This window comes from Oenanthe melanoleuca, chromosome 6 (assembly GCF_029582105.1).
Source record: "Oenanthe melanoleuca isolate GR-GAL-2019-014 chromosome 6, OMel1.0, whole genome shotgun sequence".
Taxonomy (NCBI): Eukaryota; Metazoa; Chordata; class Aves; order Passeriformes; family Muscicapidae; genus Oenanthe; species Oenanthe melanoleuca.
In genome coordinates, this window is record NC_079340.1 from 23237007 (window position 1) to 23256034 (window position 19028).

Genomic DNA, 19028 nt, shown 5'->3' on the forward strand with positions numbered 1-19028 from the left:
GCTTATAATGAAAGGGCTTGGACTTCTAGTTTGAAGTGTATTTTTGCCTATGCAAATCAGAGAGGACTAGAACTAACTTCCTTGTGCTGTTGTGGTGACAGGAGCAGTCGCCTCCTAATGTCCTCTGGGGCAAGGAATGGCACTGGCCATGAGTATGGAACAGCATGTGTCCTGACAGATTCATTACAATACAGAAATCAGATAAAACATATGTTTGCTTACAAAGTTATGTTCCTCTTTTTCCTATTTCTTTTCTTATATTCAGCCTGTAAACAGTTCTGAGCAGGACCCATGTCTTCTTTCTTTCTTTGTGAGATTCAGCATGAGCTGGTGGCTAGCAGGTAGAATGACTTTTCAAGAAATAAAGCAGGTCTATGTGCTCTTGTCCTCAGGCAATAAGGATTCAGCAGCCTTGGTCTTCTACAGGCTGACCTATGGCAGCAAATGCTAAGGAAAGCAAGTTCCTGTATGGACTGCTGCAGCTGTTTGTAGCAAAATGTGCAGTGATAACTGCATGGGTCTGGCGTGGGAATTGCTAGGAAGGATGGTGGAATAGCACTCACACTCGTGCTTTGAATGAGCACCAGAAATGCTGTTTATTTTTGTTAAAGTAAACTGTAACTTTATGGTCTGACTTGCTGGTGAAGTTTCATGTTTTAATTCAGTGGTCCAAGTTCAAGTTCTGGTCTGCTAAAGAAACAGAGTTATTTACTGGTAAAGGGTGTTGAAACTGGTGCAAGCGATGTGCTGCAGAGCCAGATGAGAGTGGGAAAGTCAGTAATTTAGATTCCACTTGTGACTGTGGTACAGAAAGTGCAGATTAATGAAGGAATGTGTGCATAGAGGGCCAAATTCTTGCGTAAAGGGAGAAATGTTGCCCTTTCTCCTGGTTTTGCCTCAGAGGTACTTATATTATTTGCCTGGAAAAATAATATTTTAATGGTGTAGCAGTTAACGCTTCTAATGCTACTGGGGTCCACCCTGCTCTGGGCAAAAGCTCTTTTTATAATTTCTATTTGTGCATCAAAGTTGCTGGGAGCAGGGCACCAGCCCTGCCCTGGGTTGGGAGCTTTGTATCTGTGCCCTTGTGCTGGCTCTGCCAGGTGTGCAGGGAGTTTAAGAGGCTGATGGTGCGAGTCAGGCATGGAGCTCTGTGCCTTCATCCCAGCAATGTACCTAAAAAATGCCATTTTGATGAGTTTTGCCTCATTTAGTACCCAGTGCAAGTTACTTTGCAGGAATACGTTACAGATTAACTAGTGGTCTGCCACAATAAATCCATCTCTTTATAGCTTAGCCTTGGTTAATCACAAGGGCCTGTTGTGCTTTAGGAGACAGGGAGGTTTTTGGTTTTTTTTAATGAGAAGGTATGAAGTATGAGGAGAACAAACCAAGATAGTTCAAGAGATTTAAAAAAAAAAATAAAGAAGTAAACCTAAGCGAGAGAGAAATGTGCCAGATAAAGTGAGGCCAGTGAAGGAAGGGGAATACTTGAAAGAGAGAAGTGGCTGAGAAACTAATACATGTGACAAGGGAGGAGGAGGAGAAAGGAGGAAGGGATGGCAAAGAAAGCAGAGAGGAAGGTTGTATGTTATGTGAGTTTTCCTCAAGGAGAAATGCACAGAGAAAGAGAGAGTGGAAAGGAAGAATTAAAAAAAAAAAGTGACTCCTTAATATTTAAGAGGATGTTAAATGTGGCCAAATAGTAAAAGGAATAGTAAATTTTGACCTGCCTGATAAGTTGCTAGCTCAAATAACCCCTTACTTTTAGGATCTGCTATTTGCTGCCAAGCCAGTGGAATCAATGTTTTTTGGGTCTAGTCAGTGTGGAGCAAGACTAGAGTTTCAGGTAACTTTTCCTTTGTAAGCACTTTCATATTCCATTTCACAAGAAAAAAAACCCTACAAGGCCCCCCAGCAATAAACAGCAGCCAGGTGACCCTGAGTAGATATAAATTTAAAGAAGTTCCCTTTACGACTGCTTTTGGACTTTGTATTGAATGGAAATCTTTGACATTTGGGTAAGTGATGCAGATGGAAATAGTTTGGAGACTGTTCCAACTAAGAGCAAAGAGAGCAGTGCAATTTTCTGGTGCTGAAAAAAGGAATTTTCAATTGATCAGAAAGAAATTAAAATAGGACACAAAAAAAAGAAAGACATATTGGGTGGCAGTATTTCCACAGCTACCAGTCTGCAGGAAGGAAAGAGTAGAGACCTGAGTTTGGGGACATTGGCACATCACCACCAGATAATTTTGGCAAAAGATCACTGCACCTCACGAGTTTAAATATGGATGGGCTAAGGAGCTGCCCCTGGCAATTACACTGTCAAGACATCCTGAAAGGAAAAACAGCAGAGACTTTCAGGAGGAAGAGTGTGAAACAAGAATGGTTTGAACACTGTGTTTTTAAACAAGTCTACACACAAAATGACCCAACTTTACAGTTGAAGTGACTCTGAATGGATGTTTTATATTAGAAAAAAGGCCCACTCCTAGTTTAATTGTTGTGTATGATAGAAGAAAAACTGCCTTCTGGAGTCTTTAGAAATGGCATTACTGCATAAAACTTCATTATATGTGGTACTGAATGCAATCTGAACTCTCCAGCTGGGTAAGCAGAGATGCTCTTCCACTGCTCTAACATTCATCCCAGTGCATGTCTTTCTTGATTAGAGGTGGTCTCTGATTAGGGAGCTGTGCTAAACAAGACACTCAGGATATGGAAGCATCCTCCAGCTGATCATCCAGATAAGAAGCATAATTCAGATATGCTCCACAAAATATCCTGTCTCTTTCCACTCATGCAAAGAAAAGCATCCCATTATATTGTAAATATGCAGTGGGAGTAACCTGATGAGGGCTTAATTCAACATCTTGGGTCTAGGGGCACATCTTTGATTTTACACTCATTTGGTTTTACACAAATAGAACTCAAAGCAATTCAAGTGGTTGAGTTCAGAACCACAGCTTCTCTAATTTTCTTTGCATGGCTTTGTCAGCAGGCTACACCATTTCTACCATCTCCTGGATTTTGGTTTTACAGATCCATTTGCTTGTCTCTACTGCTCTTATTTTTGCTTTCTCCTGCTCTCCATTGCTCCCACATCCTTTCTCACCCTGACAAATGAAGTTTTAACCTTGATAGGTTACCTCTGTTTCTGGTGAACTCTCAGTATTCAGACTTTCAAGCTATTACACTGTAGATGGAAAATGTGCCCAGGATAGACTTTCCATTAAACTGTATTTAAATTGGAAGAGAATGCTGGCACCTCAACAAGTATTCCAGAATTAGATCCCAAAATACTGAGGCTAGCTAATCTTTTGGAAGAACAAAAACTCTTACTGATTTATATTTAGCAGAGGGAATGCATTTTAAAAACACAGCCTATATGAGGCCCCTTGAAGAAAACATCTTTTACATTGATTTGTAGTGCATGGAAATACTACGCGGCTGTAAAATATTTGCACTCGGGCTCTGCTTTTATGTCACTCCTTTTTTTTTTTTTTTTTTTTGCAGTATGAACTGTCATGAACTCTCTGAGAGTGGCTGCTCTGCTGACTGTGGCTGTGTAGTGAGACAGGGCTGCCTCTGGGGCAGCAGCTTTGCTGTTCATCACGGCTGTGCCTGGATTTGCAGGAGGGGAAGGGGAAAAGCAGCAGCGCAGGCAGCACCACGGTGGGAACACCCAGCTTGTGGCTGTGAGGCTCTGGTTCAAAGTGGGTGCAAGGTTTGGGGTTGTACTGTACCCTGGCACCTGTGCAGAGAGAGATGAAGGGCTGCTGGCCCTGATCTCAGCAGCACAGCTCTAAGTTGAATGTCTGCAATGAGCACCTGGGCTTGGTTTGAACGATTATGAATTAGGAGCAATTCTGTGATGTTAAAGGAAGTGTAACATGTTCTGTGCATAGTTCTGATCTATGCTAAGGAAATGAGTGACTGGGGTTAGAGTAGGTGGGAGAAGTAAATGGCTTATCCCAACTGGGCAGTTTCTGGAAAAGGAGCTATGGCAAGAAGCAGGTTTATTAATGCAGTGAGTCAGAAGAGCAAGCATAACTTATAAATTCTGTGTAATCTTAGGGCCAATAGTATATCAGCTTATCTTTGAAAAGATAAGGATTATCAACAGGACAGAGCATGGAAAGTTCTGGGGTTATTTCTTCCTTATGTCCCACCATCTGCAGCACAGACAGATCAGCCATCACCCTGGGCAAACTGTTTTCTATTCCTCCTGAAGCATCAGATATTAGGAAAGGAGACGATTACCAAACTGCACATTTGCAGAAAGATAAACAGAATTTTTGAAACATCCTTAGACCATAAACCTAACTAGACTTAATTTGCTTTCTTTGGTTAGAAGACAGAAATATATTATTACATTTCTCATTAGACTGCTGACAGAGCCTACCTGATCACAACAGAGCAAAAATGTTCTAAATCAAGAAAGAAATCTTAGATGCTTCCAGAGCATGATTTTTTACTTTGATCTTCTCATTTCCTACTGACATCAATCTACAATAATAAGCTAGTAAGCCATAGTAAGAATAATAAAGATGCAGTATCACCAAGATGCAAAGAGAATAAGGTCTGAAGTGCCTCCCCGCTGTCAAAAACGTAATTATTGCACATGCAAGTTGTTCCTGCCTGTGGATCAGAGGAGCTGCTGGAAGCTGCTGTAGGGAGGAGTGGCTGCTGCTGATGCAGGGATGTCAGTCCCCTTTCCATGGATTTGTCTGCAGCTCCCAAGGCAATTCCTCCTGCCCAGCAACTTCCAGGGGGGCTGCTCACCCCCTCTATCCTTACCTGGCAGACAGGAGCATATGGCTGCTTACTTATGCTCTGCTGTTCTTATGTGCTTAGTGGGCTTATGGTCCACAGGGGCTCGGGGGGATTTCCATGGGGAGAGGGCAAGGAGGGACCTGCAAAGGGTGGGCTGCATCCATGGGGAGTGGAGTGGCCAGAGGTCTCTGTGGTATGTCACAAGAGTACCTGATACTGAGTAAACAGTGCCTGATCAGGGACCAGGACATGGTTAATACTTACACAGCAACATAACCAAAGATATGAAATTAAAAAATTCATTTATAAGGGGAAGAGATTTCTTATCAACAGCCTTATGTGCATATAGAAGAATATTCGGACTTTTCTTCTTCTGTTTTTCAACAAAGAAAAGGGTCTTATCAGCCTTGGTATTTTTAAAGTGCCATCAGCTGGATTGCTCCTCCTGGAGATGGTGTGTGTGAGGGTTTGCCTCCCCAGCTGTCCTGCCCTGCTCTCCTCTCCTCTCCTCCTGCCTCTGCTGCATTTTGAGGATCTTCCTCACCTTCCTTCCCTCATCTGGCAGAGTCTTCTCTAGGCTCTGCACAGAGATATCTTCTCATCTCTCAGTGTAATTTTAACAGCAAACATTAGTCCAGCCTTATCCTTCCTGTAGCAAATTAACAGATTGACTTCTCATCTGAAGTACTTAAATCTACTTTGACCAGCCTAATCTTTTGCTCTGAGTATTTTGCCTTTTTTAAAAAATAAAATATTACAAACAACTCAGGTTTATTATAACTGAAGCAGAGCTCTTTTTCTCCTGTTACTCCTCAGCTCTTTTATCTACTTTTTTCCAGCTTTACAAAAGTTGCCACACCCCTGACTCACTGATAGTCAGAGCCTCAGCATTGTCTCCAAGCAAGCTTTTTTAAAGCCTCACATCCAGGTTCTGACCAGGGACTCCTAAGCTGAGGTGTTGAGCTGTGTTGCTAAAAAAGCCTGACTCCCAGGTCACTGCCTGACACTGCTGCAGAGGTTACTGTCTCTGTATGTCCTGTTGGACAGGGCATGTCTCTGAGAGAGCAAATGCACATCCCAGCTGAGCAGAGACAGAGGAAATGCCAGTGTCTCTCTCAGCTCATCCTGCTAAGTGCCCTCAAACACACCAGTATCATGAGTCTTGCAGATCCCACTTGCAGCTGTCCCATCTTCAGGACACAGCCCTTCTCCTTTCCTTTCTGTTCTGAAGCTTTGAAGTAATCTCTTCTGCCCTTGACAAACAAAAGCTTGCTGTGCTTATATTTATTACAAATTTCACCTGTTGCACCCATTTTCCTGCCCTTTGTACATACTGTCACTTTTTGCATCTTTTCCACTAATTTAATTTTTCTCTATGAAATGAAAAATCAGCTTCTTCACTTAGAGGGCTCCACACAAATTAACCTCTCTCTTCCCACCACTTGTCAGTCAGGTTGGAAAGATGGATCTATTGCAGATCATCCTGCAAATAACTCCAGCTTCTGTTGCCCAAATTTTATATTGGGTAAGGGGAGGCTTCTCACAGATGCTGTAAAACTACTCTTGTTGTCTTTCATATCTCTTACTATAAAGATAACTTAGACAACTTTGCATTTCAAGTTAAAAAAAAAATACTGGTATTATCTCCTTTCATATGCATGTGGTTTGTCTGCACCTGCCTCTTGTCTTGTAGTTTGCAATTTAAATGGAAAATCTTACACTATGCACGAACCTACTCACTTGATACATCTTGTCACCTCTAAAATAGCAGAGATGAAAGTAAGTTATGTTTTGGCTTTGACTTCTCTTGGAGTCTTGGATGGGAATGCTAGATCTGACCAGCTGGCTGAAATCCATCTTGTAGATATTTCCCTAATTCACTAAAGTTTAACCCAAAAGGCTCCTTAATTTGGATTTAGCACTCTAGAATTAATTCTTTGCATTTCTATCATTGAATACCCCAACACTTGTAAAGCTATAGTCTTTTCCTGTGGAGGATCAAAACTTTGCTTTGGCTTCTTGGTCATCTTGCCATGCAAACATGAGTACTTTACTGTGCTGACAGCAATCTGACAGGGTCACTGTCATCCTTCAGGCCCAGGGAGAGTTGGATATAGACTGGAAAGACATTATTACTTGCTCCCTCAAGAACAGCAAACATGTTTTAAAGGCAGTGAAGATTTGCATTAATTTATGGTTCTCTTTCTTCTGTGCACATGCCCTGGGTCAGGCTGAATGTGAGAAAACAAGGTTTGCAACCCCTTTCAAATTTCCATTGGTGTTAAACTAATGTTTACTTTTAGTAAACTGTATTTAAAATTGTGCTTTTAAGAATCCTTTTGCAAAGCCTAGCACAACAATTTCAGTATGTTTTCTCCTTCTGAGCTTTTTATTAGCAAATATAAAGGGTCAGTGTAACTAGTTATGCTGTATTTCACTGATAATTTTCAAAAATATGGGTTTAGCTCAATAAATTATAAGGATTGCAAACATTCATCTTCAGTTGATTTTTTTCTCCCTGTGCTGCTCCAAACTACCTAGCTTTGGAAAGGCTGTGTGGCTACTCCTTCAGGGGCAGCTTTTCTGCTGCACTGTGTGGGTGTCCCCATACCCACTCATGGTTTCCTTTTCTTTCTGCTCAAAATCCTTCCCTTTAAGTGCTTATCCAGTAAGGCCACCTGCCAGATAAAGAACTGTCTTATCAAAAGCCTCTTTTGATAAGGTAGTAATTGTGAAACACTCTTCTCCATTCACAGTGTGGTGTTTGCCCTGCATGCTCGTTTCACTTTCCTGCAGCACAGGGACCTCTGTCCCCACCCCAGACCTCTCCTTCTCCCCAGGCAGATAAGGAGATGGCATCTCCATTTGCTACTGCATGTCACTCTTTGGGCTCTGTTTTAAAGTCTTGTTTTCTGTTTCTTTCAATTCTGAATGATACTTATTTCACATGATGTAAGAAATTTATCTTTAATACCTTGCAGTCAGTTTTCAATGTGAAATGATTTTTTACAGTATTCTCGTAAGTGCCTATCGAGATATTTTCAGCTGGCAAAAATGTATTTTAAAAAAATAAATCCAGACATTTCTTGCATCATTTAAGAAATCCCAAGCCTATAAGATTATGCCTAATGTTTGCAGAGCGTGAACACTTCTGGTGAAAATCCGTAACAGGCTTTGAGCTACATTTCTCTAAGCTGAGAACTCCCAGTATAACCTTGTGTATAGAGTGTTGTATCCAGCATGTTGAGATTCAGGGGACCAGGGACATCTAATGCTCAGGGAAGGAGGAGTGTGCCACCTTTGGGGAAATACTCTGCTCTACAAACAGCTCCAAAAAGGATTCACTTATGAGTGGGACACTGAAGGCAGAGCAGCTCAGCTGTGTTATGGTGGGGTTCATGTAAGCATCTCCTTCACCTTGGCTCACTGAAAGGTTCCAGAAGATCCATTCCATGGCATTGTGGCTCAGGAGAGCAAGTTTTACCACTTTTGCTACACTCTTGGCAGGGCTTACAGTATTATGGGGAGGTTGTATTCAGGGTTCCAACCAGTGCTGTGTGAAATATTTCAAACAGCATCTACAACCAGGCATGAATGGAGAAATGAAGTCAAACCTAAGGAGTGAGCAGCTGCTGTTCTTTGTGACCCCCAACATGGAAGCTGTACAGGGTTCCACAGTGCACCTCTGGGTTTGCAACCCTTCCACACAGGGGCTGTTTCCAGACAGGCATGATCATTCTCTTGTGACTTTTGTCACAAGATAGCAGTTTCAAAGGGGTGATAGGGGAGAACACACCTAGTGTGCAGAAATCTGGTGACATTGGAAGGGATTCAACCTCCTGTTCTTTGGGGCATGAGACAGTCTCTAATTTAACAGGTTTTCTGCAGTACTCTGGGAAGATTCTGTCTCTGGCCTACTGCAGCTTGTGTTGTCTTCTGACCATCCAGTCTGGTCTGTGGGGAAAGCCATGGTGCACCACCCAAGTCAGCAGTGACCTTTCCAAAGATAAAAGGTCAAGCTCATGTGAGCTTCTGCACCCTGACCTTCCCCTGCCAAGCTCCCCTTTTGTGCAGTCTGTTCCTCCCAAAGGTTTCCCTCTGTGACCTGCCTGCTCTGGTTAACCTCTACTTTTTCTCTGTACTCTGTACCTTATTTCTCCTTCTCCATGGGGAAGGAACAGGAAAAGGAATTTGACATGTTCCACATCACTTTTAGCACCAAAAAACTCCCAGTTGATTCATCTCTCCCATAAAGCATTAATGAAAGTGTTTAAAGGTAACAGCCCTGCTGTACAACCTCCCTGCTCTGTTCTGAAGGATCAGCACTGTTGTTGGAAATGGGAGGGAAAAAACCCAGCAAGGAGATGAGGCCAGAGTGACAGCTGCTGAATTTGAATTATAATGTTATCATCAGAGGCCAGCATTTTAAGTTCTGCTGATAGTTAAGCACACTCAACCTGAGGATGTGCTGTTACAGCTTTGTGTAGCTACAAGCTAAAACTACCCAAAAGGCTGGAAAGAAGAGCATCTGGACTTTTTATTGCAAAAGAGTTATATTAGAGGTGTAAGCATTTTTTATAGTAGCTATAAAAAGACACAACAGTGAGCAATTTATTTGTGTGAGTAATATAGATAATTAGTTTCTATAGTTTGTGTGTTTGAAGAGTACTGTTTAGTCATGCTTCTCTACAGCACAAACTGGCACATTCTTAAGGTCATATTTGCTTTTGTTGCATCCTTCAATCTGTCACAGAATAGTCCTGTATTCTATTGGTACTCTGTTTCCACATTTAGGAGTATTTCCTCCCAAACATATGTGCATGATGTAGTGTGTATGTGCACACAAGGAAAAGGAAGCAGATGACTTGTGTTCAGTAGAGTGGTTGTTTTGAGCTGGAACTGCTGCAGTTCCCTGTTGAATAGAAATGTGCCTGTCCATTCGTTCAGGAACAAAGCTGCTGTGCTGATCCTGCCTCAAGTCTTTTTGTAGAGTGGTGAGTGGAGAAAGATGTAATTTCTTCCATCTTTCACAGCCTTTCTTCCTCTTACCTTTCCTCACTGTAATCATGGTGTGCTGGTCAATGCCTTCATGACATGTGGGGTCTCAGCTGAGGTTATCAGTGGAGGAGAGAGGAGACTGGATGGGAGTTGGAGAGATCCAGGTGAGTCACTGCTGAGTGGTGCTTGAGTATAAATCAGCAATGTGTGTGCCTGAGCTGCACATGGCACAGGTGGATAGAGCACCCAGAGTCACATGGAGGCAAAGATCAATGGAGCTGCTGTTGCAAAGGAGGTGTGGAGAAATGGTCAAGTTGTGTAGGAGTCCTCTGGAAGTGGAAGATTGTTCCCTAGGTGTGACAGTTTTGACACAGCAACTTCACAAGTGCTTTGCTCCAGTTTTAGAACCAATTCTCGTGTTCTCTCCTGGTCTGTGGCCACAAGGTGGTCAGTGATTTCAGTGCTGTGGTGCAGTCTCAATGTCCTGCTCTGTACTGTCAGATTGTCCAAACAGGAGTCTTCAGTATTCTCACAGTCTTTTATTGCTAAAGATGCTCTAAAATCCCTCAGTGGTTTACAGTTTAAGGATTTGGCTAATTTTTCTTGTTTTATCTATACTTTTTTGTCTGAAGTACCTCTGTGCATTTTTTTTTTTTTTGGGTACTCACAGTAGACTTGAAACCCTTTTTTTCCCTATTCTGCTTTCAGATTCCATTGGTGGGTCGTTCTCAACCTCCTCCCACCGATGCCACCACAAGCAGAAGCACTGTCTCCCCATCCCACAATGTGGAACTCTGTCCATCAGCCCTCTGCTTTTCCATCCTCACACAAAGGGATCCCAGATCATCATGGACACAACACAGAAGGTGGTGAAGCGCCAGGCCAGCTTCTGCAATGCCATTACCTTCAGCAACAGGCCCATTGTTATTTATGAACAAATCAGGCTTAAGGTGAGTAAATTATACCTTCCCTTTCTGCCACTGGAGCTGCTGGGAGTGAATGTTGGGGTGTAATGGGCTTTGGTGCTTGCAGCAGATCTTTAGCTTTTCCTTGAAAAGCACAGTAGTGAGACTTGGCCTTAAAGATCTACAATCTTCACTAGTACTTCTGCTGTTGTCAGTGTAGTTCTTGGAGCCATAGGTACAGACAGACTGCTGTAGAAACGGAGAACAAATGGGAAATCCACCTTCCAGAAATACTTACATTGATGTTGGACAAGTGCAACAGATTAAATTGAGATTGCTTGGAAAGCCAGGAGGTAAGAGGTCAAAAACGACCTAATAGTGAAGGTTCTTGCTCACATGCTTGGCAAGAAAAACAAAAGAGTTTGGAGGAAAAGATGAAAGGAGCAGTCAGTGCAGTCACAGTTGCTGTCCAAGAAAAGGACCTTTCTGGCAGTCTGCTGACTGCTTTGTTGGATCAGTCACCTGATAGCATTAAGACTGGAGGAGAGGACATTGCAGGAATCACACTTTTCTTGCTGGCACAGGCTGATTTCACTTGCTTTGTTTCTCTGGTAGCCTGGAGGATGGAGTTGCTACCCCTGGTACCCATGCTGCAGCTGACATGGGAAATCCAGCTCTTCTGAGACAGCATGCCTACATGAAAACCAGGAGCTGAAGAAACTCTTGCATGTCCTTGAGAACTGAACTATTTTTCAGATTATCAGCACCTTAGGGAGCTTGGGACCCTTGAAACTTCATCCACAGGTGCTTTCCAATCCTTATGCCCTCTAGTGGGGTTGCATTTTTCTGTTCATAGCTGATTTCATGCCTTTATTGGCACAAAATAGGTCATCTTCTTTGGCCCCTTTAGTTCATGGCACATGTGAATGACCTGACTGCAAATCCTTCATTTGTTCAAAAGGAGTTTTCCAGAAGATTTGTCAGCATACAGATACCCAGTTTGAATAGTCTTGCTGCTGCTGCCATTTCTAGAGGTCCTGGAGTGCTGGGTCCTGCAGCAGAATATCTGCCTTCCCTGCCTCTTCTCTCACAGCCAGCAAAGCAGCAAGGAAGGAGGGACATGCCTCCTGTAAATTTATGAAGATTACAGTGATTTCAGGCTCAGGCCTAGAGATAGAAAATTCCCTATAGTCACAAACTACAGGTTTGTTGTGCTTCCTGTAGAGCTCTTATTGCTTCTATCCATGCTGGAAGCCCAGCAGGGATCTCTCACATTGCCTAATAAGATTTTCCCCATGCTGGCCAGCAGTTTGGACAAGCAGCTGTGACAAATAATCTGGGAGGAGATGAAAGCAGCATTTCACTTTTGAAGACACCATCAAAGATTTGAGTGGGTTTAGTGGTTTAGGCAAAGGTTCTGGGTTATTTCTTCCTCATTCTGAAACAAGGTAGCTATCTCTGAAAATTCACACTTGTTTATCTCTGTGTATTTGGGGATTTTAGCTTACATAACGTATGTGAAGGATATGCATGCAAATCTGCACAAGAGATTTATGAGCAGAGCTCCTGCTGACTCCAATGGGAAGGTCTCATGCAAGTAATCAACAGGCTTTAGCAGAACTTGTGCTCTAGGGAGGGATGAAATGTGAAAACGTCCTTGCTTTTGAGAGCTAAGTCCATCCTGTAACTGCCTTGCTATTGTTTGAGCTTATGGAAAACAGCATCTTAGACCTCCTTACCAGCCATGGACCCAGTCATTCAGATCCTATAAAGTCTAAACTCCCTCTGGAAAACTGAGGAAAGAAGTAAGGAGATTCCATTCTGCTTATTAGCTATTATATCTCAGGTTTTATTCTGACATTATTTTGTATCTATGGGAATATGGCTGTCAAGCAGCCTCAGAGACAAATGCTCCAGTATGGTTTATTCCATGTAATTTGGGGCATTGCTAGGGAGTATAGTTCTCAAAGATGACATAAGGCACTAAAGATCAGGAGCCTGAATCTGTGAAAGCAGCAATGGTTTAGCAGTTTGGAAGTTGATTCTGTATTTTCCTCCCCTTCTGGTACCCGGTGGACCTCCCAAACTTTTCTGCTAGCAGTGGCTGCTGAAAAGAGAATTTGGTTCATCATTAACTGTTGCCTTTTTTAGCAAAACTGTGTACCCTTTGTCCAGCTGTGTCTAATTCTTGGCAGGCTTTATACTTGATTTTAATTTGGGTATTAGTTTGCCTGTGGTCAGACTGTATTGAGAACTGTTTATAGGTGCTGATTAATACATGGAACATGTGCAGCCTCAATTACCATATGAATATTTACTTCATGCTGCCTGTGATTGCTGTGAAGTATTGGCAAGAGCCTGAATTGTACAAATGACAATGAGGCCATATTTATCTTAGACCTGAAAGCTTTTAGGGCTTGCAGTAAATTTGCTGCAAAAAATAACCCAGGCTTCTTCTTGGAGTGTGTGTATTATGTTTCCCTGTTTTGCCATGTGCACGCCCTGTTAACCCCACTTCTGCTGGGGACATTCATCCCAACCTGGCCAGGTATATAAAATAGCAAATCTGTTTCAGTCCTTTTTAGTGTCATCCCAGTGTCCATCCTGCAAACAGGAGCTTCCCATGGTTCCTGGGACTGAAGTCAGTGCTCAAGTGTTTCATGTAAACAGTTTAGGTACCTGGATGGACTGAGTAGGGATAAAGAACAGCACTGCCTTAACTGAAAAATTGCCTGTTAATAACTTTTTTCTGACCTCTGAGTTTTTTTCTCTGATATTTTAATTATAAAACAGAAATCTCTAGGCTTTGAACAATGTCTGTTGTAAGATTATTGTGACCCCAAGGGCACATGTTCCAAATTTGCCTTGAGAGGAATATGTAAAAGAAAAACACAGTATTTAAAATTTGATTAGCAGGGAATTCAGAAGTCCAAAGAAAATATCTTGTACAATTCCTTGGTGAAAATTCTGTGCTTCCAAGCTGGGACATGTGGGGCTGCTGCCAGGCTTTTGAGAACAAAGTCCTGCAGTCCCAGACAGTTTAGTCTCTGTCATTGACATTCATCTGAGCAATTAGTGCTTGGCAGAACATGAAATTACAGAAAGGCAACAAGTTTTGTGTGACACCTGGCGGGTGGTACCTGTCTGTGTTTCTGCTCTTGTCCTGTGGCCAGCTGTGGAATTGCTTGAGGCCAAGGCATTGATGGAAGAGGACTATCTCAAGTGTTTGCTGCAGGTTCAAGGTGTGAACAGATACAGTGATTGTGTGTCAACTGGCATGCAGGAGCTGTCTTAGCCCCACATCAGGATTGGATCCAGCATCCTCAGGTCTTTCATGTCCTAGTCTGGATGCTGACAGGCTCAATCCTTTTGAGAGGAACCATTCCTAGCAGGCTCATACTTACAATAAAATGAGAGGAAAAACTTCACCAAGGACATCATCTGAGGACCATACTAACTCTGGAAGACTCTTTGCTTCCATGGGAAAAAAAGAGACCTTGTAACTGGGTTGTGTTTTCAATGTGCTGCATGTGTTTAGGACCTTCTGCCTGCTCCCCACAGATCCCCTGCTGGCCAGGGCTCAGTTCTTGTGAGTAGAAGCTGATGACTCTGGAGGTATCTGTGATCCTTTGTCCTGCTGTCTGTCAGGTGCTGAAGGATGGGTATGACACATGAACCATTCCAAAAACCATAGCACATGTTCCTGACCCCAGACACACTGAGTAATTGCATACTGACAGGGTAGGGTGCAGTTATGCACAACGTATTTCACAAAACACCATTCACACCTCAATAAGTAGGTTTTCCCAATCATAAGAGAACATCTATTGTTGCTTCAAAATTTTGTATTTAAGTCAAATACTCTGTATTGTGATTTCCCACACACAAGTTCTCTGCTGCAAGGCTGTGATTTCAATATGCCATCCAATATGACAAGTTAAAAAAGGGAAAAACTGTCTTTTATTTGCCTGGGAAACCCAGAAAACCCTGTGATTCTGGAGCTTTTCTCTCAGACCCTATCATCTGAGCACCATGGGGGAAGAGCTCTGCTGAGATATAAGGTCTTGTGTCCATTTTTGGCACATTTTGTGAGAGGGTTATTCTTAGGCCAAAAGGAATTACCCTAGAAATAGAAATGAATCATCATGCAGCTGTAATTAAATTTCACCTATCCACATAGATTTAATTTGATTTATTTGGTTTTAAATATGGGCATTGTATCCTAAGTGTGCAGCAGCATTGCTGTGTGCAGCTGAAAGAGCTACAGCAGTGTTTGGTGGGTAAAATGTTCTGTAAATCTGGTGAGGCTGGCCACCAGTGTTTGATGCATGAAGCCTGTAGTGTGTAAGCTGATGTTCAGGTGCCAGAGCTGTCATTGCTGCTGTTGTCTTTGCAGATCACTAAAAAGCAGTGCTGCTGGAGCGGGGCTCTTCGGCTCGGCTTCACCTCCAAGGACCCATCCAGGATTAACCCTGACACTCTGCCAAAGTACGCCTGCCCTGACTTGGTTTCCCAAAGCGGGTTTTGGGCCAAGGCTCTGCCAGAAGAGTTTGCCAACGAGGGAAACATCATTGCCTTCTGGGTGGACAAGAAGGGGCGGGTGTTCTACCGGGTGAACGACTCGGCTGCGATGCTGTTCTTCAGCGGCGTGCGGACGGCGGAGCCGCTCTGGGCGCTGATCGATGTCTACGGGCTCACCCGCGGGGTGCAGCTCTTGGGTGAGTGCTGGGCTCTGCCTTTCCTCACCCAGGGATGGGGCAACTGACAGGCATTTTAAAGAACTTTTATTCCATTTTCAGTCTCATATGAAGGGTGAGACAATTCAGATGTTGTAATTCACACCATCACCATCAGAAGCCAAGTGTTTCCTAATTACATTACAAACGTTTCTTGGCCTATCAGCTTTTGTCACATCATGCTGTAAAATGCCTTGAAGCCATTCATCTAAATCACCCCTTGTGGGCTCTATTACAATGCATTTTTCATAATTCTATTTCTCCAAAGTGTCTAGTCTTATTTACAAAACCATCCTTTGAAACTTTTTTCTAGCTCCATTTCTCTCTCAACAATATCTGTCCTATTCCATGGCATTTCTAAGTCATCATTTCTTATCTCTAAGTTTGCATACAGATGCATACTCTGTGAGCCTTCTGTCAATCCCTAAGAGCTCTCTACAAATCCATTTCCCACAGGTGAGTACCTGGGATCAAGCACAGAGGTGATGCTCAGCCATTCCTGACAAAGGGCCAGCCTGACACTGCCTGTCCCCTCTCTGTGCTGGGACAAGTACAGGGAAACAGCTGTTGTTCTTCCCTAGAGCATCTCAGGATCTCAGCCTGGATTAGTGGGTGCTTGAAACTTAGCATGTAAACAAAACATCAGTGGGAGGTGGGAAACAGCTGCTACAATATAGCACTAGAAGCCATCTCTAAGTAAGTGGATTTCTGCTTAGAGGTGTAGCTCTATCAAAGAATAGCCTGGAGGATTTGATTTTTATATCGTCTTTTGCTTTTCCTATGCCAAAGTGGGGAAGTGCATTTTGTGTGCTATGGTTAAATCCTTCCTGGATGGCACTGGTATGATTTTTCTGTCAGGTTTAATGGACAGATTTGAAACATGGCTATCTTCCAAGTTACCTGAGAGAATCTGGAGCCTGAAGGTTGGATATACTGTTGGGGTTGGAGGATGAGGAGTGCTGAGTGCCTGTGTCTTCTGCCATCCTCAGCTGAAATAAAGATAGTTTGGCATGAGGGCTCAGTCCCAGATGTGCAGGCTGTCAAGGTTTGGGCTATTTCAGTTTATACATTTAGAAGAACTGAAAGAACCTCTGAGGACTGAAGGGCAGCAAGGTTGCTGGGGGACCAGGAGTGTCAGCACACAGCCTTAGAGTTGGCTTTGTAGTGTCACTGGGAGGTAGATTGCAGCACCTCTACATGTAAGGGTAGTTTCATGGGTCTTCTTTTCACCATGAAAAAGGTTAGATGGTACCTTCAAGAGCTGAAGTTCCTTCTGAAGATGAGAGAGATCCTGGCTTTTTCCTGCCATGCAGCCTTTTAATCTCTGTAAAAGTGACAGCTTCATGCTGTATATCAAAAACTTCAATTGAACTTGTTTCTGACAAGTTTCTGCCTCCTTTCTGCATTCTGTGCTGTATTAAAAAATATGGTGGCAGGACTACCCGTAGCAATCAGCACAGCAAGGAAGAGGGATGTATGTTCAGGAGATGAAGAAATGAGGCTGACTTTGTTGCAAAAAATCCTGGACTGAGATTGCACAAGGCAAAGGAATTAAAGAATTTTTCAGCAGCTTTTTCTTTTTTTAGGTGCAGAAAGATTTATCTTTTGGTGTGAATCAGCTTGAATCAGAGCCACTAGGCAGCTGTTCATAGGCCAAGGTAGTGATATTTGAATTGGGATGGAGAATTTGGGCAAATGTCATGCCAAGGGTTCAGTTAGGAAGAGCTTACGAATGACTCCAAGTCCTACGACTGTTCTTGTGAGATTTGGCTCCTCAGGACTACTCTGCCTGATTAATGAGGGTCCATAACTCTGGATTATTTGTTTCCTTTCAAAACACCCGAGAAATCATTTCCTATCCAGCATCTTCCCCATCTGCTTTCAAAAAGGAAAATGTGACTTTTGCCAGCCACTGGCTTACCTCTAGTCCAAGAGGCTCCTGACTCTTTGGTGGGTATGAAGTCCCTGAATGAAGCAAGCAGCTTCTGAGTTTACACAGTTGGCTTGGATCTCAGATATGTGTTTATAGCTTGTTCCAGCAGCCTTCAGCAGGCTTTAAGCCTGAAACTGTGCTGAAACAGCTTCCACTCGAGTCTTCTCCATCTCCATTCATTATTAAACAGCACTAAAAGTCAGAGAAGGGAAATCTGTTGTTGCCCCTGGACCCTGCAGACATTCCCATTACTATGCTCTGCATGCCTGCTCTAGTGTAGCAGACCACACATATAGCACAGGAAAACTTGCCAAAAACTTGCAGGACTTGACAAATGAATTTCATAGCTTTGCTACAAACATATGGTTGAATTCAGCCTGGTATGGCATGCAGGGCATCTGATGGAGGCTGGGGATGCTGGAGCTGAACAGAAGAGCCTAGCATTTCAGATTCCAGTTCAGTGATTTATTGCCCCCTAACCCCAAACATGTTCCTTGTTCTTAAGTCTCACTATTTTCTCAATGCTTGCAGGATTACAGGGTCAAACTGCACCTCTGCACAGTCTCCATTTGCTTTTGTGTTGTAAGAATCTGACCAAAAACTTTACCATTTCTGGTGTCTTTCTCTTTACTGCAGAATTACTCCCTCCCCACTCCCAGTAATGTAACTTCACTTCCAAAATGAGACTTGCCAAAGGAAAGACCTGCAGCAGTAAGTCTTGTGTCACTGCAAGATCTCAGTTCTGTATGAAATGGACAGTGTGCATTTATCTTCCCAGAAGTGGCAACATCCAAAACTGTGCATTTTTATTTTGCTTATCTGCATTACACTGGCAAATCACTTCCAGCCCAAATAAGGAACTCAGTAAAACAGGGTAATGACTAAGGCTAGTGACATTGTTCCTGTCATACAGATCTAATAAAGACAGACTAGAATGGAGGGAGGCCCCAAGCCTGTGAGAGTAAAATGACTTGCCAGAGCAAAAGGTGTCACCTGCCATCAGCCTTGTTACCCAGCTCTGTCCTGCCTCTCTCACTATCTGCATCACAGGCATTGCACAACATTCTGGCATCACTAAAAACCAGCTGGTTTGTACCTTAATTTTTCATTTCCTTCTGCTTATGGCTTTACCCACAGCATCAGCCTTACTGGCAATTACCCATGTGTCAGTACTACTGTCACTGCACAGGTGTGTGTGGCTGTCACAGATGTTCCTGGGTCTGACTGTCCTTGCTGTATGTTCAAAGGCAGAGCTCTTTAAGCATCTTCTTTGCCAGCTGGATTTTCAAATGAACCAGGTGAAAAAGGATTGCATGGTCCACTGCACCACAGCCAAGGGGAGCTGGAGCTGAGCTGGGGCCATGGTTTGCCATGGTTTGCCTGTCACTGCTGGAGTGATTCAAAAGGAGGGACTGGTTTTAACCCACCTTGAGGTGCCTTCAGCAATGAGGTTCACAGTGCTGGCAGTCACAGGTGAAAGGCTGCTCCTTGCTCTCCTCTACCACATTATAGAGATGAAAAGGCTTAAATTCACCCAGGAATCTGGTCTCCTCTGACCACAGGGTCTCAGCTGGTTTTCTGCCACGATGCAAGGACTCTCATAGAGGAATCTGTGGCAATGGAGTGCATGCATGTTCTGTGTTTTAGGGCATGAGTTTCAGTGGAGGTGCAGGCTTA

General features: G+C 43.2%; 1 protein-coding gene across 3 annotated transcripts in view; it reads left to right on the plus strand.

Moving 5' to 3' along the window:
• The window catches only part of NEURL1 (neuralized E3 ubiquitin protein ligase 1), a 140960-nt gene that overhangs the window by 69326 nt on the left and 52606 nt on the right, over positions 1-19028 (plus strand). For all 3 annotated transcript variants that reach the window (XM_056495316.1, XM_056495318.1, XM_056495317.1), the window contains exons 2-3: positions 10486-10727; positions 15079-15400. In XM_056495316.1, the coding sequence (XP_056351291.1) occupies positions 10486-10727; positions 15079-15400 (564 nt within the window). The remainder of the gene's footprint in view (positions 1-10485; positions 10728-15078; positions 15401-19028) is intronic.